This window comes from Chelonoidis abingdonii, chromosome 6, assembly GCF_003597395.2.
Source record: "Chelonoidis abingdonii isolate Lonesome George chromosome 6, CheloAbing_2.0, whole genome shotgun sequence".
NCBI lineage: Eukaryota > Metazoa > Chordata > Testudines > Testudinidae > Chelonoidis > Chelonoidis abingdonii.
In genome coordinates, this window is record NC_133774.1 from 83,539,028 (window position 1) to 83,564,250 (window position 25,223).

Consider the following 25,223-nt stretch of genomic DNA (forward strand, 5'->3'; position numbering starts at 1 on the left):
CTGGTTAGACCTCAACATGGAGTATGTAATCCAGTTCTGGGCACTGCATTTTAAGAAAGATGTGGAGAAATTGGAGAGGGTCCAGAGAAGAGCACAAGAAGATTAAAGGTCTAGAGAACATGACCCTATGAAGGAAAAGCTGAAGAATTGGGTTATTTATGTTTGGAGAAAGAGAAGACTGAGAGGGGACATATAGCAGTTTTCATGGTATTAAATGGTGTCATCAGGAGGAGGGAGAAAACTTGTTCACACTTAAGCCTCTAACAATAGAAAAAGAAGCAATGGGCTTAAACTGCAGCAAGGGAGGTTCCTAACTGTCAGGGTGGTTAAACACTAGAATAAACTGCCTTGGGAGTTTGTGGAGTCTCCATCTCTGGAGATATTTAAGAGTAGGTTAGATAAATGTCTATCAGGGATGGTCTAGACAGTATTTGCTCCTGCCGTGAGGGCAGGGGACCGGACTTGATGACCTCTTGAGGTCCCTTCCAGCCCTAGAATCTATGAAAAAAAAGCCTTCAGTCCAGTTTGTGGAAAAATACAGGTAACAAGATGGACTTTAGGGTTGCATGATTTAGTCACATGCTCTTGTATACTCTAGTGAAAACATTCATATGAAAATCCATCAGGGTGGATAGGCTTATTCCATAGTCCATCGTGTTCATTGATGAGCCGTCAACTTGAATACTCCATTCACAATGTGCTGGATGCAAATTACCCTATGGGTGATACCAAGGAGCAAACACATTTGAAATACATATTCATAACTTCAGATACAAAAATATGTGCATACAAATAGGATAATCATATTCAGCAAACCGTAACTTCTCCATTAACACCTTGAAGCAGTTTGTACAAGATTTGTTGTGATTATTTAACAGTGGTAGCAACAATGATCTACATGGTCATATTTTAATCATATAACATCACATCATCTACCAGTATTTTTTTTCCTGAAACATCACAGTTCAGAGAAATCCTCTTTCCATCCCTGGATGTTAGAAGGGCCTTCTACCTGGATAGGGCTAAGCAGATTAGGAGATTGCCTAGACTCTTCATATACTTTGCAGATAGAGCTAAGGGGGCTCCTATTTCTGCTCAATAACTTTTAAAATGGATATTAGGTTGTATTTCTGTTATGAGTGTGCAGGTGGTCATCCCTTCCTTCTCCCTCCAGTGAGTGAGAATGCATTCATGCAGATCACAGGCAATATCTACTGCATTTTGGAACAATGTTCCAGTATCAGAGATATGTGGAGACACTAGTTGGACTTCTGCCATCAGATCTGATGTGTCATTTGTCTCTGTAGTACTATCTTCAATTCAGAACCCTGTTCCAAAGCTCCCTCCTGCTTCTAGGGATATTGCTTGGAAGTCAGCTGAAGTGAAGAACTCATAGGGACACTACTCAAAGAAGAAGGAAACGTTACTCACTCTGTGCAGTAACTGTAGTTCGAGATGTGTGTCTTAGTGCTTGAGTATTCGTCCTCCTTTCCCTCTGCTTCAGTTGTTCCCTAGGGGAACAGAAGGAACTGAGGGCAGTTGGCCAGTGCATCCCTATATAGCCTTAGTGACTGCCATGAGGAGGCATAACTCTCATGTGCGAGCCGAATGGACACTGCTAGCTAGAAATCTCTGATCGAAGGCTCAGGAGGCACATATGCACCTGAAGTCGAGCACCCATAGGGACATACATCTCAAAGAACTACAATTACTGCATGGAATGAGTGACATTTCCCTCTCTTAGGAGTCTTGTCCCCCTGAAGCATATGCTAGAATTTTTCAACCGAAACTCCAGGTCAACAGTTTTCTGTATTGCATGAGAACAGGAGTATTAAAACATTATTTAAAAATGACAGAGGCTTTTAATTATACACTGAACATGGGAGCAGTATGTTTTTTCCTCATACTTCACCAATATTACGGATGGATCTCTGGGGTTGAGGGTGCCTCTGTCTCCATATTAATCGAATCATTTGTCTGTCCATGGACACTGTTTGCAATTTATACTTATTATTGCTAATTTTATTCATGTTTTTATGATGTGGACACTTGTCCACTAGTAACTGGGCAAAGACAGTTGATAACTTTTTGATACTCTACCTATCAGAGCTAGTCCGCATTCACTAAAACATGCAAAATAATAGAGGGGTTGGCCCCTCAAAGATACACTAGAAGATTCTGTACTGGAGGCATGTATTGTACTAAGACTCTTTTTTACACAATATATAAGGTATATATTTACTGCTACCCCATGAAATATCATTAACCATATAGATAGCAGACAAAATAAATGAAAACAATATTCATTTTCTGAAACATAATCCATTTTATTGATTATGCACTTATTAATTCACAAAATGCGATATTTCATAAGAGCTGTAGTGCAAATTAGTGAGGTTCTAGTGCATTTAGTAATTCTATATTTAATTATCCTAAAAAAAATCTTTGATCATCAACAGGTTAAGAGAATTTTAACATCTTCTATCAAGCATGCATCAGTTCAGTACTGTTTCTTGTTCTGACACATGTAACCATCAATGTTTCTTTTAGGCTTTTTTCTTAGACATGGAATTGAGTTTTAAAAATTCACTGAGTTCAAGCAAAGACTTTTCAAGTACAAATTTTGTTAATTTGAAGTTTTGTGGAAAGCCCACAGGTTTCAGTGGGGATACTTTAATCATAACAAAAGATCAATTGTTCAGGGTTTTGTTTTGGTTTGGTTTTTTGGTTATTTCGCGTGGATTTAACCTTGGAGCAATTCCAGCTGTGTTAATAAGCCACAGGAAACTGCAGTGAACATATACATATGAAGAAATTCTTTTTTACCTAAGGAAACTGCAGTGAATATATATTAGTTAAACAAGAGCAGCTGCTTACCGAAGCCATTTTTTTCCCTTACACATGAAATTAATAACCATGGACAAGACATGAAACTAGTTCTCGATTAGTAGTTGGCTGATTTACATCCAGTAGCTAGTGTTTGATGTGGCTTTCATGTATAAGGTCAACTTTGTTTAATAAGGAATAAAGCATTAATTGTATATGATGCTTTTGGCTGTATCTAAAATCAGAATCTAATTTAATGTAAGTAGAATGCAGGCTTCACATTCCAAATGTTAGACCCTAAAAGATTAGCAGTGATCAATACACTTATAAGAACTGTGTGTACAAAGAAGCCTTGGTTACATAAATTGATATTTGTTGTTTGTAATAAGTACTACTGCTTATAGTTTCTTCCTTGCAATAGATATGGAATCTATCAAAGGATTTACCTGTTCAGTGCTATATCATACCTGTGACAGCCACTAGAATAGTAAGGGGAACTAGCAGCTATAGCAATCAAGCAGTGGTGGAGGGAAGCATTAAGCCTATATAAGGAACATCATCATTTTAGAAGAGAGCAGCTAGCTAAGGCACCTCTTTCCCTTTTCTCCCTGCTTTGCTGCTCTGCCAGGAAAGACTGGCAGGAAAGGCTGGGAGCCTCAAACTCCTCAACCAGTCACCAGCTACTTCTGCTACATCCAGACTTCACGAGCCAGAGAAGAGTTGAGAGCTTTCTCTGCTTTTAGGCCAACACATTGCATTTATGTTCCATTTTGTAGGGGTGTGAGGAAGGTATGTTGTGGAAAACCTTCAGGGACATCTCACTTTCTTGTGCAAACAAAGCCCATAGAGAGGGCTTTCCCAATGTAAAATAACATTTCACAGTGTAACACGGTTGCCTTTTTTGTTCTGTCTACACTGAGAAGTTAAGTAATTCTGTTACCTTTCTTCTAGCATTTCTCCATTGTTGCTGACAATAGTGGGAGCACTTGTATAGGCTAGCCCCCAGACAATTTAACCACTGCATTGTGCAAACCTAGTCAGAGCAGCAGTGGGGGTATTGCCTAAAATTCCTGTTGTAGATAAGGCCTTTTTGTTTACAGGCTAAGTTAAAATATTTGGACTTCATCCTATGAGACGTAAATTTAGAAAATTGATTATGACTAAATTCCAAATGCTTCTAGCCATTTAACTGTATCAGAAACATCCAACAAATATGTTGGTTCAGAGGGCACCATTCTTTTGAAGGGGTGTTCCATAGGAAATAGGCTGTACATTTTGGAATATGTAAATAATCAAATAGACTGCTTAAACCAAGATCTTTAAAAATAGGAGCCTAAAATCCTACACTCTTAAATAAATGATCTCAGTCAGATAAAGCTGCTTGGTGCTCAGCATTTTGGAATATTAAATCATTTATTTATTAGCCTAATCATAGACTTTAATGTCTAACTTTTAGGCTCCTGTTTTTGAAAACCTAGGTTTTAGATCATATGCTTGATAGTGTCCTTGGCATTTATGATAAATGTGATGGTTAGACTACTGTCTATTAAAAATTGTTATAGTTTTATGGAATTTGAGGTTTCCTGTAAAAACTTGTCTTCTTTTATAATTTGTGCACTGAACTCCATGTTGGTGCTTAACAATTAATAAGTACTAATGTTAAAATGAAAGAGTAGAAACTGAAGAACAGAAAATAAATCTAAAGTCTATTAACAAAAAAAATTGTGCAGATTTGTGGATAAAATTATCAGATTTGTATTACCCTTTTTAACAATATGCTGTTCCAATTTTACTATATTACTTTACATTTTCAAAATTTACTGTATTACAAATGTTACTGTATTTATTTTATTTAAATACATAACATTGTTTCAGAACAAATTTTGTGCACACTATATGCTGTGTAAATGAGTGATAGCGTCACTTTCCTGATCTTCTCTTCTCCCTTCTATATTCACTAATTGCATATTTTCTTTAATTAGTCTGTAAACAGTATAGGGTAGGTACATCCCTATGTGTTAGTTCAGCACCAGCATAATAGGGCCCCAATCCAGGGCCATAATGTAAGTATTAATAATAAATAATACTCATAATGATTAATCCTGGTGTGGTGGTTGTGTTTCCTAGGTATAGCATATTTGAGTGGAATGTGCAGTGAAAAACGAAAATGTATTATTGCAGAGGACAATGGTCTGAATCTCGCATTTACCATTGCCCATGAGATGGGTCACAAGTAAGTACATGAAAGAAAACAAAGATTCCTAACTTTTATTGGCATGTATTATTCCAGACTCTAAATTTGATTTTAATACAGGAGTTTATCCTTTATCACTTAGCACAGGAGCTTTGGTTGTGTGTGTGTGTTCTTGTTTTTTAATTAAGGAAGGCTATTACTTACGATGAGTTAAGGAAATTCATTTTTTGGTTAAAATTGACATACTTTGTCAATATAGCACATAAGCCAAGAAAACAAATCTTTGAATGGCACATTAGTCATTCTATATATATAGGTTTCAGAGTAGCAGCCATGTTAGTCTGTGTCCGCAAAAAGAACAGGAGGACTTGTGGCACCTTAGAGACGAACAAATTTATTTGAGCATAATCTTTCGTGGGCTACAGCCAGCTTCTTCAGATGCACAGAATGGAACATATATTGAGGAGATATATATACACATACAGAGAGCATGAAAAGGTGGGAGTTGTCTTACCAACTGTGAGAGGTCAATTAAGTAAGAGAAAAAAACTTTTGAAGTGATAATCAAGATAGCCCAGTACAGACAGTTTGATAAGAAGTCTGAGAATAGTTACAAGGGATGATAGATCCAATGTTTGTAATGGCTCAGCCATTCCCAGTCCCTATTTAAGCCTAAATTGATTGTATCTAGTTTGCATATCAATTCCAGCTCAGCAATTTCTCGTTGGAGTCTATTTTTGAAGCTTTTCTGTTGCAAAATTGCCACCCACAATTGTTCCATTCTATGCTGTAGCCCACAAAAGCTTATGCTCAAATAAATTTGTTCGTCTCTAAGGTGCCACAAATACTCCTGTTCTTTCTATGTATACAATAATTCATTAGAACATTTGGAAGATCTAATTTAATCTGGGGAAAAAACAGGTGTCTCCTGAACTTGTTTTTGGGATTTTGGTACTATGCATCATATGCAGCTCTGACTAATATTGCCAAAAAAGACTGAGATTTTATTGAGTTTGCCAGTCTTAAAATGGTTCCTATTAAATCACAATGGTCATCAAAACAATAGCTTCCCTCTACCCCAAACAGCACAAAGATTGTTCTGAAGCTGAAGATGTACATTCTTTACAACAAGATGTTGTTCTTATTGGCTAGAAGGGGAGTAGGGAGTATTAAGGAGTAAACTTAATACAAAAAAGCAATATGCTGCCAAAACAAATTAGATATCAAACTTGGAATTCACTGCTTGATCTCTCCACCCTTCAAAAAGAATAAGTCAGTGCTTTACAACTTCAAATTTTACTGGGGGAGAATCCTCTGTATTAACCCTCAGTATCTGATAAAATTTTATCAATTAGGTCAATGTTTTAAAAAGCAGCTTCAGTTTTTGAGACTATCATTTCTGGAGGCTCTGCACTGGATAGCTCCATCTGAGCTCTTGCATCTGCAGTTGACTTCAGTTGGAACTGTGAGCTCTCAGCACCTCTGAAAATCAAGTGTCTCAAGATGGGCGCCCTAAATTGGAAGCCACTTTTGAACATTTTAATCATACTGTCTAGAAAACTGAGATCCCCAGTATCTAATACTGAAGAAGAAAGTCAATACTAAATGAGATTTGGTTTTAAGGATAGCCTCTCCCAGTGAATTAGAGATGAACGATTTCTATGCAGTATGGAGGATAGTGAGGAGGGTTACAGGGATGTTCATTCCAGGTGAATTCCTTCCACAGAAGAATGTAGTGGCCTCAAATTATCTTAAACTTTAAAAAACAATGTAGAAATAAACACTTTCCTTTAAATTAATTTTTGGATAGCTGCTGCTAATAGAAAGGAATTCTCAGAGAAAATACAATCAAATGTAAAAGGCAAAACCAAAAAACCCATGACCTGTTTGTAGATGACAGTGAAAACCATCCACTGTTATAAAATGCATAAACAAATAAGCTTTATGAGCTCTTGTTGGTAAGATTTTTCAAAGAGCACATTTAGTGCACACGGCATTAAGTACAAACAAGTATGCTTGCAAAAACTTGGCAATATTTTCAGAACTGGAATTGAAATGCCTTATGCAACTGAAAATAATTAATAGTTTAATTTTTGTGGGTTTGTTTTTGCATATCAAACTCCTTAATTGTATATTCTGTACTTTTGGAATGGATTTCTGTCTGACCTACATGCAGACCTAATTGTAGGCTCCTAATAGAACAACTCTGCAGAGTTGTGGTGCATTTGAGAGTATTTTTTCAGTTACCTACTTTGATATATCCACAGAATGCTCATAACCATCTGTGCATAATTGTAAATACATATTAATGTACCTATGGCTCTGTAGTCGTGGTTGAATATACTGTTGTTTTTCTTATTAATGTCATTTTTGTGCCCTCCATTAAGCACACACAAGGGAGTTTCTATATGTAGCTGTCACAGTTCCCCATGAATGCATTTTGAACATCATTCTATTGAACAATGATAATATAGAGAGTTTTCTGGTGGAGGCTGGAGTAGAGCTGGAGGTAAGGAGAGTGGTTAGAGGGGGATTAGTTTACAAGCATAAAGTGGAGGGGGATGAGGAAAGGAAATATGAGTAAGAAAAAAAATGAGAAATGGAAAGGAATGAGAAAGGAAAAGATACTAGGTACTCAGATACTATGATAAGAACTGAGATGGATGAATAGGTAGCAGAAGGAGAGAGGTGCATTGTGGAAACCATAAGCAAAACTGGCAGCAGAGGAACAGAGAATGAAGAGAGCAAAGGTGCACAGCCAGTCAGCATAGTTTGTTCCATTCAAACCTGTCTAATTTTTGTATCATAGCATGGAATATATACGTTTTGTGTCTAAATTACAAATTGAAATGTATGACATCTTTTATTCTACTAATAAATAACAATTCTCTATAGCATGATAAGAAAAATATGGTACTTTTTATGTGTTGTGCAGCTTTGCTGCAGCTCTTTAGATGTGAGGAGGGAGCCAAATTCAGTCATCATAAAGCTGAAAGCCTGTTTCGGAGATCTGTAAATAAAAATACTCTACTATTATAAATGGCTTTAGCATTGTAAAAATTCTTAAAGTGATTTTTGTAAACAGTTTTTCAAGTTAAAATCCTAATTGTTTCCTGCAGAAATAAATTTAGACCTGAAACATTCCAGAATTCTTTAGGAACAAAAGCCATGTGGAATTACCAGACGGTACATGCTACAGATGGTTATCTTTGGTGTTACTCAATTACTGAGGTGTTTCACTATATTACAGTTTGTCTGCAAGTGCCTTGACTCAGTAATGCATGTTTTCCCCCCTGTGGGAACCACAACCTATTCATGCTCTTGGTTCTGTTAAAAGATGCATTGAAATATGAGATTAGTGGAATCAACATGGATTATCTTCTTTCATTCACATTTTGAATTGCTTGTTTTTAGATTTTACCAGTTTCAGGCTTCCCCACTCAGTTAGTTACATTATTATTAAAATGAGATTATGGCTTTTCAGCTTCTGTTTTCCTTTTGGATAAATTTAACTGCTGCTTTGTTACTTGAGTTGATCAGTCAATTAGTGGCTAATAGGAGTTCTACATTTGTTGGCCTCTGAGGCTCAAGATGCTGACACTGCTTGGCATCCACAAGGTCTTAATCTTGATTTTAGAGGTAAAATATCCTGTTACTGCATCTGTGGAACTTAATCTTTGTGCTTCTGTTTCATACCTTCGTCCCACCCCTTTCTCTTGCATAGAACTTGGCCTGTGTGTGTTCTTCCATTTCATTTGTAGGTTTTTATAATAATCTGAAGAAACCCTCTCTTAGTGGGAAACATTTATTTATGTATTTATTACAGTATGCCTAGAGGACATAACTAAGATTGGAGCCTCATTGTTCCAGTCTCTGTAAAAGTATAAACTGAAGGGCTTAAAATCTAAATAAATAATATATAATAGCACTTAGCACAATTTGGGAGGCATATAAATAATTGGAAGCATTCACTGGGTATCATCCAGTATCTGTATAGCTAGGAAACTAATTCTTAAAATAGTTTTCTGTGGTCACACCTTCCCTATAGAATGCTACTATAAATGTATGCAGCCTTTTTTTTAACGTTTTAAAGCTAATCACAGAATACAGGTTACTTAACCAAGTGAAACATTTTATATCAGTGTGTTAAAATAGCTGTTTCCAGAAAAGGATATATCAAAGAGCCAGATATCTGATACAATAATACCATATAGGGGCACAGAAAGCTGAAGAGTAGCTCCAGGCCCTCTCTTGCTGTGTTCCTGCTTCTATAGGTCCATTAGACCAACACTCCTGAGCACTCCTCTGGCTGCGAATTCCTCAACAAGGAGGAAGCTACTGAGGAAATATTGTGTGTCTGGCTGCAGGAGGGGATGAGGTAAGTATTCTGGCCCTGACTGATCTGCTCAGTACCTCCTCCTTACCTCTGCAGAGCCCTCCAAGGCATTTAGGGGGAGTAGTGGAATTCTTCTGTGCAAGTCGTGGGCACATACATCTCTTTTCCTATGAAGACGTAGAGATCCTTCCACAGAGGACCCCTCGATGCACAGATCACAAGGGCACAATTTGGCCCCTAGTTACTAATTTCACCTTGATGATAACTTCCTTTATGCTTTCCAGCACAAAAATCCATTCTAAAGCATTTTAGTAAGAAATACATATTAGGATTAAACAATTAATATCAGCATTAATACTTCTATTAATAGAGTCCATGACTGTCTTCCTGAAGGAATAATTTAGATGAGGAATCCATTATTTCAATTTCTCACATTGCTTTTATTTCCCATTTCCTTAGCAGTTCGCTGTAGTTCAGAATGTGCCCTGTTAAGTAAGATGATTCAATTGTAGCAGGAACAGTATTCTCTCAAGTCACAAAGCCAAAAGTTTTCAAACTAAGGTGCCTAAAGCTCACCTTTTCAATCCATATTTAGGTACCTAAATGGAAGTGGTCTGATTTCAATGCTGTTCCCCTTGATTTCCATGGGAGCTGAGATTACTCAGCACTTCTGGAAACCAAGATGCTTCTGTTAAGGTGCCTGAATATGGATTTGGAAACTTAACTTTATTGCCCAAAGTTTGAAAAACTTCCACAGTATGGAAGGTGTGATTTTTTTGATTTTTTTTAGGAGAATTTTCATGCTAACTACAGAACAAAATGCTAAGCAAATAGCTTACGTGCATACATTTATAACAGTATTGTTAGCAGTTAACATTCTTTTGTGAGGTCTTCAGGTTTGCAGTGTTGTGCATCAATTTTGAGGTCAGTCATCACATAGCGCAGTCATGCTTTTATATTATTTTTGGCACACACTGGGCTATCTTTTTTGTACAGTAGCTAGAAGCTTTTATTTCTACAGGAAACACTAATCTGCTAAGATTATCCATGTGTAAGTAAGAGAACAGTTTTGGATCAGCTCCTCATAACAAAGAAGGTACCATACTTCACTTGTTTCTTTATTAAATGGTTATTCTATTGAATTGACAAAACACATAAGTAAAATAGAGAGTTTTCCTTTTATTTATTATGTAGGGGCTGACTTTGATCACAGACTGGTTTTACATTAGGGTAGTTCAACTGGTTTTGATAGATACTCCTAATTTATACTGGTATAATAAGAACAAAATTAGACCCTAAGGTAGCTGTGAAAAATTGATTCAGACAAAATACATTGAAAAACTACACTTAAAGCAATTTTTTTTTTAATTTTCTTTATTTAAGGTTAATTACAAGGCACCTATTCTGAGGTTTAGGCTCCTTGACAAGACATCAAAAATCCATCCCATCCATAATAATAAAATAAAAGCAACGGGAAAATAAGGGTGGATCCACAAAGAGCAGCCAATCAGCCAAAAAGCAGCGAGGTATCCCATCCCTGAAGTCTCTAAAGACCCCCATCATTCACCATGATCACCTCAGCTTTTTTAACAGATTTGGGTATTTTGGATCAAAAGTGGGTGACAGAGTTTCAAAATCATGGAGCCATGCTGATAAACACCAGCTGAGAATTTTTTTGCCTGGCAAAATTAGTTTATAACACCAAACATTCAAATGGTTCTGAAAAGGTTTTCAGAAGATACATTTGCAAATAGGGATTTTAGAGATGGATCCAGTTTATCTTGAGGTTTTTTGTTTTCACTTTCTAGTTGGCTACAAACTGAAAGTCGAATGCCCTTTTTAGAGTTTTCAAAATCACAAAAACTAATTTGTTTGGTTCAAGTTCTAAGAACAGGCAAAGTTCCAGGGAGGATCTTATTTTATTCAAGCATATTTTGCTCTAATGGAGACTTACACTGATGAGTCCTGTGAAGACAGACAGCTAGCTAGAGGAAGAGATAGCTCGGGAAGAAATACAGTACAAAAATTAGCCAGAGTGAAGAATCTACTCTTGGCAGGCTTCGTACAGCCAAATCCCCCAGCCCCTCAGAAATGCTTTGTCAGCATTTCTTTAGCAAGTTTAAAAGATGTAAAATCATTTTATCATTTGAAATTTAAAAGATTAAACCAAATAGGTAAAATTTTCAGTTTTCCGTCCTGTGCTTGAGCAATGCACTACAAGATGATTCTTTAATTAACATCACTCTGGAGTAATGTCCAATATGTGGAAAACACTTTATGTAATGCATAACTTTAGTAGATATTTAAAAAACATTTCAGTTAATTGTGAGAAAGTTGACAAAATATTGTGTAAAATAATGTCAATGTTTTTCATTAATAAACAGAGTTAGCCGCCTTTTTGGCAATCCAATGAATATCTGATGGCTCAAAGTTTTCTTTGCTTAATTATATAATTCTTTCATTTGATCACATGGTATAGTTCAGTGATTATTCTTGGCATAGAACTGAGTACATAAATCTTAGAGATAATTGTTTATCATAAAATACTGAAATTTGCAGTATTTGCCTTTAGCCTTTTCTTTGTTGTTGCTGCCCACTTGCCCTGTATTATTAGATACTTTAATTTAAAAATCCACCAACAGGCCAAGTATTTGTTTCATTTTATTAAGTTAAATAAAACAATCACAGCAAAGATTTAAACTATTTGTATTACCTGTATATGCTTCAGTCAAGGACCCAAACTGTGTACTCCAGTAGAGTTACAGATGGGAGGAATCAGAAGGACAAAGGATCACTTTGGGAAGGTTCATACTATGAAATTTTCTTAATTTTTCTTGAGGGGCTTTTGCAGGGAGAAATTATAGTGGGGCACTCCTCTCCCCCACATAGATTTGGTTCCTTCATATTTTTCCTGTGACAACACTTATTCATTTCTCTTCCACATGTTGCCTATGCAAAAACTCCATTCGGGAGGCGATACAGATGCACAGTTTATAGGAGGCACAGATTGCCTGTCATTTAGCCCCTACTGTAGGAGAGAGGAGAATTTAGCCCCTACTGTAGGAGAAAAGAGAATGCCTGAGACAGTAGTTCCTCTTCCTCTCCCAGTCCCAGTCATTCTATTTCCATATTTACGTGTATAGCATAATGCATATGCAAAGCAAAGGCACAGAGCACAAGATACACAAGTTTCTTACAGTGAGCAATGGAACAAATATCATGTAAATTGTACTGTAGCAGCCATATCAGAGAAAATGACACTTGGATAGGAAAATGTTATATAACAATGGAATGAGAAAGCATATTGGGAGCTCTTAATTTTCCATCACTTACGCCCTTGCTGAATCCAACATCTTGTGGAAGAACGGTGGTGTAAGTGGCAGAGGGAATTAAGAAAAGCTGTTTTGCAGAAGTCACAAGCTCACACAGATGGGCAGAGTGAAGTACAATGTTCCACATGTCCTCAGTGAACTTTATGACGCTTAACATATTTGTTTGAATATGTATTGCATTAATACCATTAATTGCTCTTAAAATGGTTATAAAGTTCAAAGCATATTCTAAAATATTGTCATTATCTTAGAGCCTTAATAGCTGGAAAGAGACAAATATTCCTTGGCCACATGTTTCTTTTGATTTCTGAATAAAATTCATAGAGTAGGGAGTGAGTTTGGTTTTCCTAGGCCAGCAGCATGTTCATCCAATAAAGACAGAATAAAATCTTGCTAAATAGAAAGCTGGCTATGCAGCTGGCTATGCACATCAGCAAGATGTCTCTGTAACAAGGTCACTTGCCCCTCCAAGCTAAATTATTCCCTTGCAAGTTCCATGAGGAAATCCATTTGTGCCATGGGCTATGTTGCTTTTCTCTTATAAGCAAAAACAATTATTTGTGGACCTGGCTGTGGGATGAGTTACCAGCCATGTGTTGGTCACAGCCTCATGATTATGAACCAGAATAAACAGTATCTATACCCTCCATGTAACTCATATTACTAACAACATAAAACAACATATAAAAGCTGGCTATTAGGTCATTTGTCTATGAACTCTTCAATATAACAATAATAATATGGCAGCACTTAACAGAATTTTATGTCCTCAAAATGCTAGACAAATAATAACTGATTACACAATGCCCATACAGATCCCTATGCTAGCTAAGTAAATATTATCCTCATGTTATTGAAAAGGAAGCTAACAACAGGTTAAATAACTTGTTTGAGGACACACATTGAATCAATATTCGAGCCAGGATAAAACTTGAGAGCTTATGGCTTCAAATCCATTTTTTAAGACTTGGATCACACTAATGTATCCATAGAACTTGGTGAATAGTGGGCGAAAAGTTATTCATTAATATTTTAGTCAGAAAAGGAATGTGTCTCATAATTACTTATGAATGGTTTGCCCATAATGAAAAAAATATTCACTGGGTAATTTATTTTAAAAATATTGTTACATTCATAAATAAATTATTCAAATATTATTCAGCCAGATCCTATCAAAGTTTTCCCTTCTCAAGAATGATCTTCTCCCACAATTAGATTCTGTTCTTTGTATATCAGTGTGGAGTCTAATCATACATGAAGTTAGTTGTAAAGTAACCAAGACCTTAAGAGACTTTTTATCCCCTTTCTTCAGCAATGTCTCATCCAGCCATGACTTTTCACAAATCACTGCTACTCTCAGCTTGCAGTTTTCGCTCATCACCTTCATCCTTCTGATGTCCTCTTGGTTAGACCTTTATCTTTTGGAGTTTGGGGTTGGAAGCGGTATTATTGACTGCTCAGAAGAATGTCCACAGTTCCCCTGGCAACCCGTTTTTTATGGTTTGGTTAATCCCTCCTAAGCAGTTGGTAGATTCTGTGTGCTCAAACCAAAAGCCAGCATTCCACAGTAGTAACAGAGTGTGTATCTCTGTACCCTTTGGCTTTTTTATTTTTTCACCAAATGTTGATAAAAAAATAGTTTAGGCTGATTCCATCCTCTCCATAACTGAGATTCCTCAGATGTCTGCTCCTAAGGTAGTTCTTCCAGAAGTGCCATTCAGTCTCTGCGCTACAATCAGAGAGGTGGTGGCACTTTTAGAGGAACAGGAAGCTTAGTCAAAGGTAACTCAACTCCTAGAGGAGTAATGGGAGGCAGAGAAGCATCTAAGAGTTGCTAACCCTCCCTGAGAGGTCTTCTTCAAAATGGGCCCCAGGGAACCATCAGGTTGAGAGACCACATCCTCTGCCTCTTTCATGAATCCCCAAGTACTTGTGCCTGATGATAAAATATCCCTCAGGTGGTTATTTCAAAAAGTGGTTACAATTTGTTCCTTAATAATACATATTTCCATTATGGCTGCACCCTTTTCGGTGTAAAAATTCGATTAGTTTCTAGGTGCATATATATATGTATGTGTGTGTATATATATATATATATATGCTAACAAGTTGCTTTTGTTGACGTTACATTTTTTATTTATCAAGTATTTACAACTCCTGCACAACAAAATTAATAGGTTAACAGAAGCTATTATTTACATTTTGCATGCCTATGTTTAGCTACTGTATTTCTCTGTTGTTTTTATTCTCTTTATTCTCCGTTAATTATTGTTATAATTCTTAATTGGTTAGTGCATTAAAGTATTTTAGAGTAATCGTTATTCTAGGTACAGGCCTCAAATTCTTGAAAGGTTAAAAAATATTGTAAGTTCTTTTTCTTTCCTTGGGTCCTTGTCTCATTTTAGGGCCTGATCCTACTATGTGTGCAAATAAGCATACGCCCTGGGTTAGGTGTTTGCAGAATCTAGTCCTTAGATTGTAATCGCTTCAGAGCATGAATTCTAAGCCTCATTTTGATCCAGCGTACACCAGTTTCATTTATGTGGATGTGCTTCTGATTTACTTGGTTGTGAGAAAAGAATCTGGACCTCCATCTCTAATTTGTAAATGCACCATGCTTCAATAGTGGCATACAAGTAATGAATAATAATAATACATAAGAGCTTTCAAGTGTAATAGTGTGGTGTCATTGAATGAGTCTGCTGCAATGAATGTACCATGTCTGCAGGAAATTTTGAGCTCCTGTTGCAGGATAAATATCAAATAACATCTTTTCAGTGTGGACTTAATGTTTTCCAGAAGGTGTGTGCATAGCCTCATTTAACTTGTATAGCAAAACATTTGTTCAGATGTGAAAGAGGTGTCATTTTGGAATGCATGACTATAATAAAAGCATAAAAGCCTCACCTGGTACTCTTTTCACAAGAGCATAAGAATGGCCATACTGGGCCAGACCATCTAGCCCAGTATCCTGTCATCTGACAAGGGCCAGAGCCAGATATTTCAGAGGGAATGAACAGAACAGGGGAATTATCAAGTGATCCATGCCCTGTTGTCCAGTCCCAGCTTCTGGGAGTCGGAGTCTTCGGGGTACCCAGAGCGTGAGGTTGCTTCCTTGACCATCTTGGCTAATAGGCATTGATGTACCTATCCTCCATGAACTTATCTAATTATTTTTTAAACCCATTTATATTTTTTCCTGCACAAAATACCCTAGCAATAAGTTCTACAGGTGTATTATGTGAAGAAGTACTACCTTATGTTTGTTTAAAATCTGCTGCCTATTCATTTCATTGGGTGAGCCTTGGTTCTTGTCTTATGTGATGGGGTAAATAATACTTCCTTATTCACTTTCTCCACACCATTCATAGTTTTATAGACATCTATGATATCCCTCTTTAATCAAGTCTTTTCCAAGCTGAAAAGTCCCAGTCTTTTTAATCTTTTCTTATATAAAAGCTGTTCCATACCCGTAATCATTTTTTATGTCCTCCTTTGTAGTTTTTCCAAGTCTAATATATCTTTTTTTTAAATAGAGTGATCAGAACTGTACACAGTATTCAAGGTGTGGACATAACATGGATTTATATAGTGGAATTATGATATTTTATGGGTTTTTTAAATCTATCCCTTTCCTAATGGTTCCTAAGATTCTGTTAGCTTTTTTGACTGCCACTACACATTGAGCAGATGTTTTCAGAGAACTATTTATGATGACTCCAATATTTCTTTCTTGAGGGTAACAACTAATTTACACTGCATCATTTTGTATGTATAGTTGGGATTATGCGTGCCAATGTGCATTACTTTGCATTTATCAACACTGAATTTCATCTGCCATTTTGTTGCCCCATCACCCTGTTTTGTGAAATCCCTTTGTAGTGCTTCGGAGTCAGCTTTGGACTTAATTATTTGAGTAATATTGCATTGTCTGAAAACTTTGCAACCTCTTTTATGTTTCTCTCTTTTCCCAGAATACAGTGAACAGCACTGGTCCCAGTACTGTGCTTACTTCTATCCACTGTGAAAACTGACCATTAATTCCTACCCTTTCTTTCCTATCTTTTAACCCGTTATTGATCTATGAAAGGGCCCTCCCTTTTATCCCATGACTGCTTACTTTGCTTAAGCACCTTTGGTGAGGGGCCTTGTCAAAGGCTTTCTGGAAGTCTATGTACAGTATACCAACTGGATCACCGTTCTGAGCACAGAGAAACTTAGGTGAAAAAAAAGTCGTCTAATTCCTATTTCATGTTAGACTTTGTGGCGCCTTATAGACTAACACACATTTTGGAGCATGAGCTTTCGTGGGTGAATACCTGCTTCGTCGGATGCATGTAGTGGAAATTACCAAGGGCAGGTATATATGCAAGCAAACTAGAGATAACGAGGTTAGTTCAATCAGGGAGGATGAGGCCCTGTTCTAGCAGTTGAGGTGAGGGGCATTGCTGGCATATGATGGCGTATATTACATTGGTGGACGTGCAGGTGAATGAACCAGTGATGGCGTGGCTGATCTGGTTAGGTCCTGTGATGGTGTCGCTGATGTAGATATGTGGGCAGAGTTGGCATCGAGGTTTGTTGCATGGATTGGTTCCTGAGCTCAGAGTACTCATGGTGCGATGTGCAAGTTACTGGTGATAATATGTTTCAGGTTGGCAGGCTGTCTGTGGCAAGGACTGACGTGCCACGCAAGGCCTGTGAAAGTGTGGATCATTGTCCAGGATGGGTTGTAGATCCCTGATGATGCGTTGGAGGGTTTTAGCTGGGACTGTATGTGATGGCAGTGGAGTCCGTTGTTTCTTTCTTGGGTTGTCTTGCAGTAGAAGGCTTCTGGTACACGTCTGGCTCTGTTGATCTGTTTCCTTATTTCCTCGTGCGGTATTGTAGTTTTGAGAATGCTTGGTGGAGATTTTGTAGGTGTTGGTCTCTGTCTGAGGGGGTTAGAGCAGATGCAGTTGTTCTCAGTGCTTGGCTATAGACAATGATCGTGTGATGTGCCCGGGATGGAAGCTGGAGGCATGAAGTAGGCATAACGGTCGGTAGTTTTCGGTATGGGTGATATTTCGGTAATATACGCATCATGTGCAAGCAATGTCCCTCTGCTATGTAAAATCGGCCAACTGGACAAGTCTTACGGAAAAGGATAAATGGACACAAATCAGATATTAGAAATGGCAATATACAAAAACCTGTAGGAGAAACTTCAACCTCTGGCACACTATAGCAGGCTTAAGGTGGCCATACTGCAGCAAAAAATTCAGGACCAGACTTCAAGAGAAACTGCTGAGTTTCTTCATCTGCAAATTTGACACCATCAGCTCGGATTAAACAAAGACTGTGAAGTGGCTTGCCAACTACAAAACCAGTTTTCCTTTCTGGTTTTCACACCTCAACTGCTAGAACAGGGCCTCATCCTCCCTGATTGAACTAACCTCGTTATCTCTAGCTTGCTTGCTAAGATATATATACCTGCCCCTGGTAATTTCCACTGCATGCATCCAACGAAGTGGTATTCACCTACGAAAGCTCATGCTCCAAAATTTCTGTTAGCCTATAAGGTGCCACAGATTCTTTGCTGCTTTTACAGATCCAGACTAACACGGCTACCCCTCTGATATTTCATGTTAAATATCAACATAGGCCATCCTCAAAATCTCCCATAGTGTGCTCCAGCTTTCTGCATGATATCACAAAAATTTTCTGGCAGTGGCTTTTAAACAAGCTTGAGAGGTTTTATAAGATAAAAATATTTTTCAGTTGACTTGACAACCATGCATAATGTTAGTGGCAAGTTTATTTGACCAAGGCTCTTTGTCAAAATACATTTAAAGTGAGATTATATAAATGGAGGTTAGTTGAACAGAGTGAATTGAAGTATTGCTAATGTTTCAGTTAGAGAATGTTTTCCATAGGATACTTCCTATATTCATGCAATATGTGGCATGTCTATGTTCTCTCAGCCAGGGTGGATTAAGCATTTCTTTATCCCACTCAGAATAATAAAGCTCCTGTTCTTACAGCAGAATTTGATCAGTTTCCATGCATATATGATGTACTTTTTCTTAAAAGTGCAGCACTAATGTTTTTGTTAAATACAGCATTTTAGATTAGTGAAGTGTTTAATCCCTTTACCCCAAACTGCCTTATCTTTCCTGCCACACACACGCATATTCATGCATGCATGATTGTCTTACTCTCACTTAAACATAAGAATGAATGGCTCCAAAAAGAGGGAAAGAGGAGCTCATGGATACAAGAGGCAATCTGCCCAGCACTAACATGATAAATTAGGTAAGAATAGAAATGTTAAGCCCCAGAACAGCACTATACACAGACACAATTTCTGAAGTGGTTTTCTGTTTGTGAAAAAGTGCAGTTGTCTGTTACACATGTCCATTACGTCATGCTGGGTTACTAAATACCATACCACTGAGATATTTCCCTAAATTCGACATTATGCACTTTCATATCCATGATCATTACAGTGAAAATGTGTAAGTGTGCTCTGTATGGTATGTATATTCTTCTATTAATGTATCTCTTGCTAAAAGGTGATATATCAGTGAATCTCCAGTTTTTTTAATGCATTACATGGCATAGTGGAGGAGATGGAGAGTTAAGACTTCTGCATTCTCGTTTTGTGTTCACTTTTTATGCACATTTGTTATAGGTATTAAGGAAAGGGTATAACAGACCACAAGCTACATTGGTGATGTTAAGGAAGGTACAGCAGATGCGTGCTTTGGGAATGCCTAATTCTGCTTAAACAGAAGAGGGGCAAAGATGAGCAATACTTCAACCTCCAAGATATGAGGTCCCCAAAGTGAAGCAATGCCTATTGCATTGTCCCAATATATTGAGAACTCTCTACAAAAGTAAATAGATTACTTTTTAAAGCTTGCCATTATTTTCATAATATAAAGTTTCTTCCATATAGGAGTTCCTCTATTTAAACAATAGACAAATATCTGCTACGTAATTTGTGCTACCAATCTCTATTCCACATATTCTTCACTTGTTCAGTGGATGGAACATGGGGCATGCAATGCATGGAATGAATACATGTATGCATTAGGCATGGCACGGTGACACATGATGACAAGATATAATAGTTGAAATAATCTGTTTATTTTATAATCTTTTCTATTTTATTTTTAAAATCTTTAAGGGCAGGTGCTACTTAGTACAGACTGAAACATCTTATCTTATTTTCTAGATCAGAGTGTCTCCTCTTATGTGTTGTAATAAAACAGATTGACACTGAGACTTTTTAAAAGATAATGAGATAAGCACTCAATGTACTAATCAGGGAAGCAACTTTTTTCACTACCTTAGAAAAATTATTCAAGCGAACTCAAGGATATTGGAAATAGCTGCTCTTCTGATTAGTACACTGGGGGCTAGATGCATCCAGGGGTTCAGTTGCCTAATTGCCACTTTAAGTGCCTAAACCCCAAATTTAGGCACCACTGGCATTCAGAAAACCCTGTTCAGCTTCCTCCTAACCCTGAAGGTTCCTAAGCTTGCTTGGCGCCTACGTTTTTGCAGTAAAAATTCCTTACATGCCTATATTTCTGCCTCTGGGCACGCACATTGCTGCCTCACTCTAGGTGCTTGGTTGCCTAAGCCCCTGTGTGATCCACACTGCAGAGAGATTGGTGCTCCGCTGCCTATGCAGGGTGTCCGATCTGGTAAGCATTCTCAGAGGCCTCCTAACTCCACACCAAACAGCAGCACCTCCTGTGACACTGCCAGACCAGGTGCCCGTTCTTGTCAAGCTGTAGGTGTCTGCTGAGCATTGACAAATTCAGAGCTGGAAACCAGACCAGCTCATCTCATGTTAGTATTGTTCAGGATAGGCTTCAGACTTATAAGAAAGTGTTTAGTGTTTAGACTCTATGGAATGCTTCTAAATTGCTGCATGCATTAATTTCACTTGTAATGTCTGTATGCCATGTTATAAGGTAATATGTAAGTTTTGTTTTATAACTATAAAAATTCCTGCTTTGTACCTGTGAACCCAGTCAGGAGGACTGGTCCATCACCCATCAAGTAGGACTATCAAAACTAAATGCACCATTGTGAACATTGCATTACAAAGACTTGATTAAGGGCCCTCTCGCACCCTTAAGGCAAGAAAGCCCATTCCATCAGCTTGAATGCTGGAAGAAAGGGATAAAACAGGGACAAAATAAACTTTTCTCTCTGGTCTTGGCTACACTTGGCATTTCAAAGCGCTGCCCCGGCAGCGCTTTGAAGTGTGAGTGTGGTCAGAGCGGCAGCGCTGGGAGAGAGCTCTCCCAGCGCTGCACGAAAACCACATCCTTTACGGGTGTAGCGTGCAGCGCTGGGAGCCGCGCTCCCAGCACTGCCACCCTGATTACACTGATGCTTTACAGCGCTGCATCTTGCAACGCTCAGGGGGGTGTTTTTTCACATCCCTGAGTGTGAAAGTTGCAGCGCTGTAAAGTGTGAGTGTAGCCAAGCCCTCTTTCTTTCCTGTTTGGACTTTCACCTGGCTGAAGCTAGGAAACAGAAGCATAAATCGCTATGGTCAACCTGGGTTAGCCCTAAAAGACATTCAGTGCTGACAGTTTACTACAACTATGCACTTTTTGGAACCATAGATTGTAACTCATTTGTATATATATTTTGCCTGCTTTAACGCTCTCATTTCTTTTTCCTAGTTAATAAATCCTTAGTTAGTTTACTAGTGGATTGGCAACAAGCATTGTCTTTGGTGTGAGATCTGAAGTACAAATTGACTTGGGGTACGTCACTTCTCTCTTGGGACTGGAAGCAACCTGAATCTTTTGTGATCTTTGGTGTATGACAACCAACTATTACTAAGTCCAGTTTGTCTGAGTGGCAAGATAGAGCATGCCCAAGGGGACTGCCTGAGACTCCATGGTCAAACTGTTATAGTGCTTCAGAGTTCACATTTGTTTCTGGGTTGGTGAAATGCCACCAGTTTGGGGTGTCTGCCCTGTTTTTGGACAGTCTGCCCTAAGGTTGGCACTCACAGTTGTCAATTGCTCCAGACAGTGCGATAGCTCTCTCATAACTTTTAGCCCAGTTGTTAGGGTATTCATCCAGTGTATGGGAGCCCTCTGATTCACATCCTACTTCTGCCTGATGAGAAGAGGGATTTAAACAGGTGATGCTCTAACCACTGGTCTATGGGATATTATGATGTAGGATCTCTCTCAGGCTCTCCTGTTGAAGCTGTTCACTATGAATACATAATTAAAGACTCATTGGCACAGAGGGAATGGATCCTGGGTCTTCTGCCTCCTACGTGAGTGTGCTAACCACTGGGCTCTAGAGATATTTTCAGTCTGTATCTGGCCTAAGGACTCTTTAATTATGTTTGCAAAGTGGACCAGCTTTAACAAGAGAGATTAAGAGAACCCCATATCAGAATATCTCACAGCTCAGTGATTAGGCCACTCATCTGAGAAGTGATGGATCCTTCTTGAAATCCCTTCTTCTCATCAAGTAGAGAAGAGGACTTGGACTGGGGGGTCTCCTAAATCTCAGGTGAGTACCCTAACCACTGGGCTGGCACCTCCCTCTTGATCAAACTTAGGCACCTAACTAATTGAAAGGGGTGGGACTTGGCACACATCCCTCCCCTTGGCATCTCCTGTTGCTCAGCATGCTATCTTTTGTTAATCCCATTCCTAGGATGGCTATCTCTCTCCGTTCATTGTACAGGGAGCCAAGGCATTGAAACCAGGCTCTGTGAATGCCAGTGATTTTCACGGTGCCTTAAAAGATAGACATTGTAACACTCAACATCACAACATCCAAGTCCCTTTCTGAATCTACTCTGAGTACTTAATTTAGTTTCTAGATCAAACTGTCAAAGTATTAAACTGTTTCATTATAGAACAAACTGGAGGCATTTTGATCTAGTAAATAAGTATTCAACCCACACTCAGTAATAGTTACCCTTAATGATTTTAAAAATAAAATAAAATAGAAAAATAATATATACTATAAACAGAATATTTTGACTATTATATTATGTCATAGTAATGGTGACTACTACTGACTTGTCACAAAATCCTGTATAAACAATAAAAAATATTTAAATAAAAATAGATTTCTCAACAAAAATGTATTCTGAAATTATATTGTTTCCAATACAAAATTTTGAAATTGGAAAATTTCTGGACTTATTATTTTGTGTGAAACTTTGAAAACACTTGTTTTTGTTCAGATAAGGAACACGCAAAAATTTCAGAATATCAAAAATTCCCACAAAATGGAAATTTTGATTTTCACCTGGCTCTACCTGTAGTCACAATCCATTCCCTGGACAGTCAGCAAACAGGTGAGGCAGGTTTAGACCTTCTGTTGTCTGTCCCTTAGTCTCCCCACAGTGTACAGCTATGTGGTTTCTCCTATCATAATTGCTACATATGGGAAATCATACCAGGAGATTCCTTCTGATATATGTGCTAAGAAGAATAAAGGGACAAAATTTTGTTTCAGGTAGTATTTCTGTGGTATTTTTAAATTGTCCATTTCCCTTGTTTATCTTTTATTTTAATATCACCTGCCCAAATTTGGAGTATATCTGATTTGTTCCAATATTTGAACTGAATATCTTTAATGGATACTCTAATACAATACTACATGCAGTAGATGAGTAAAAGAATAAAAACTAGAATTTTCAAAGTTATCTGAATCTGAACTTAGTACATTTTTTCAATGTTTGTTATTTAAGATTTGGCTAAACAGTAGTATTTGTACAAATGGAATCTCCTCACCTGACAATTAGAATGTAGATGGACTCTCTCTTGAGGAAGTTTTAAATTAAATATGGCCCTGAAATGTCAAGAAAGCTTTAAAAAAGCTCTCCAACAGATGGAAAGGGAAGTGGTCTTATCAGCAGGAGGTGAAGTACAGCCTTTGAGTACTTTGGATTCTAGCCAATGAGTTGCAGTGCAGGAGAGAGACAATCACTCTTGAGCTGGAGTAGCTCCTGCAGCTCAAACAGATCCTCTGTCATGGGCAGAGACAATTTGCGTGTTTGTGAGGGAGGCTGTAATGCCCCCCCTCCGCCCCAAAGTAGGGATTGTATTAATAAACAAAGGAAACAGTTCAGAATAGAAGCTCATTTATCCCAGTTTATTTAAATATGGAGAAATTTAGTCATGGTACAAAACCACTTATCAAAGCATTTACTTTTTAAAACATGAGTAAAAAGAATGACTTACAAATCTGAAGAAGTTCCAAACAATAATCTTCATCCTGGGTTTCTTTACATGAATTCTTCTGCAACATCTGTAAGCTGTAAGTCATCAGTTTTGTCCTTTTGTACATGTAAAAACATATGCCAGTTGAGCTGGCATTGTCTCATTGTGGCTCAAAGCCATATTTTAATACATTGTAGAGCACTGAAACAATGCTCACTTACAGCATTGGTTGCCAGTACCACTAAAATCATTTTCAACAATTCTACTACTTTGGAAAACAGTTGGCATTCGGCTTGGCTGAGAGAACTGATTTCAGCTATCTTTCTGTAAGCTGACAGATGGCTTACAGCAGATGAAGCTGACTAATCAGTCATTCATGATTGCAATCAGAATCATACACAGCAAGCATGTCTTGAACGTTTCTGTTACATTTGGAGTTGCTGTGAGAGTTTCAAGATTTTACATATTTTTGTAGCCTTTCTGTTCACACCTTAATTAAATACTGGTCATTGTAAAATCAATTACTTAGAAGTAGATGTACTTATAAAATTCCTTTATTGAATTTAGGTACCTGGCTTCTCCTGTCCCTGTTTGCTTTTTCTAGGGAACTTTTCTCTTCCTTAAAAGTTCAGGTATTCTGACTATCAATACTAAACTTTTTTCATGGATTTGCTCCCAGAATAAGTTCTAGTTTTTCATCTGATTGGATGGATTGAAGTAGATTGTGTTATTTTCATATGAGATTGGCCTTCTGTGGCTGATGTGTACAACCTTTGCAGAGTTTTGGACAGAATGTTTACCATGTTTAGGAAATTTTTACTTAATTTATTACCAACGAGGAAATAAATATTTTTTTTCATTTTGAACAGCCATGTTACAAATTTGAGCTCTACTTTCAGGATCTTGCTTTGCATTCTTTGGCGCCTCTCAAGTTGCACACAATGAAAGGTTGTTCTCAGAAACTGTGCAGAAGCATTGGCTTCAGAGAGTCCATCTTGTTGAACAGAGGCCAGAGATGCCTCATCTGCGTGACTTGTTTACAAAATCATAAAATTAATTTAAAAAATTTCAAGAGTATCTCTTAGGATAGCATTATTCTTAAGAGCATCCTGGCATTGCAAATTCAAAGCATGTCCATAGCAATGAACCAGGTGCTTGTGGTTCCACCTGTTGTAATCTGCTTGTTACAACTGATACTAAGCCTGCCATGCTGATGGAATCATCATAACATTGTCTGTGACAGTTACAGATACAAAACTACACGCTCTTTTTTGAAGTCTGTTTCATCTACCATATTTGTATACTACTGTCCAGAAATTTTCTCA

General features: G+C 37.7%; 1 protein-coding gene across 1 annotated transcript in view; it reads left to right on the top strand.

Moving 5' to 3' along the window:
* ADAMTS19 (ADAM metallopeptidase with thrombospondin type 1 motif 19) overlaps positions 1 to 25,223 on the top strand; it is a 249,934-nt gene that overhangs the window by 123,657 nt on the left and 101,054 nt on the right. The window contains exon 8 of the mRNA XM_032795450.2: positions 4,954 to 5,059. Coding sequence (XP_032651341.1) covers positions 4,954 to 5,059 — 106 coding nt within the window. The remainder of the gene's footprint in view (positions 1 to 4,953; positions 5,060 to 25,223) is intronic.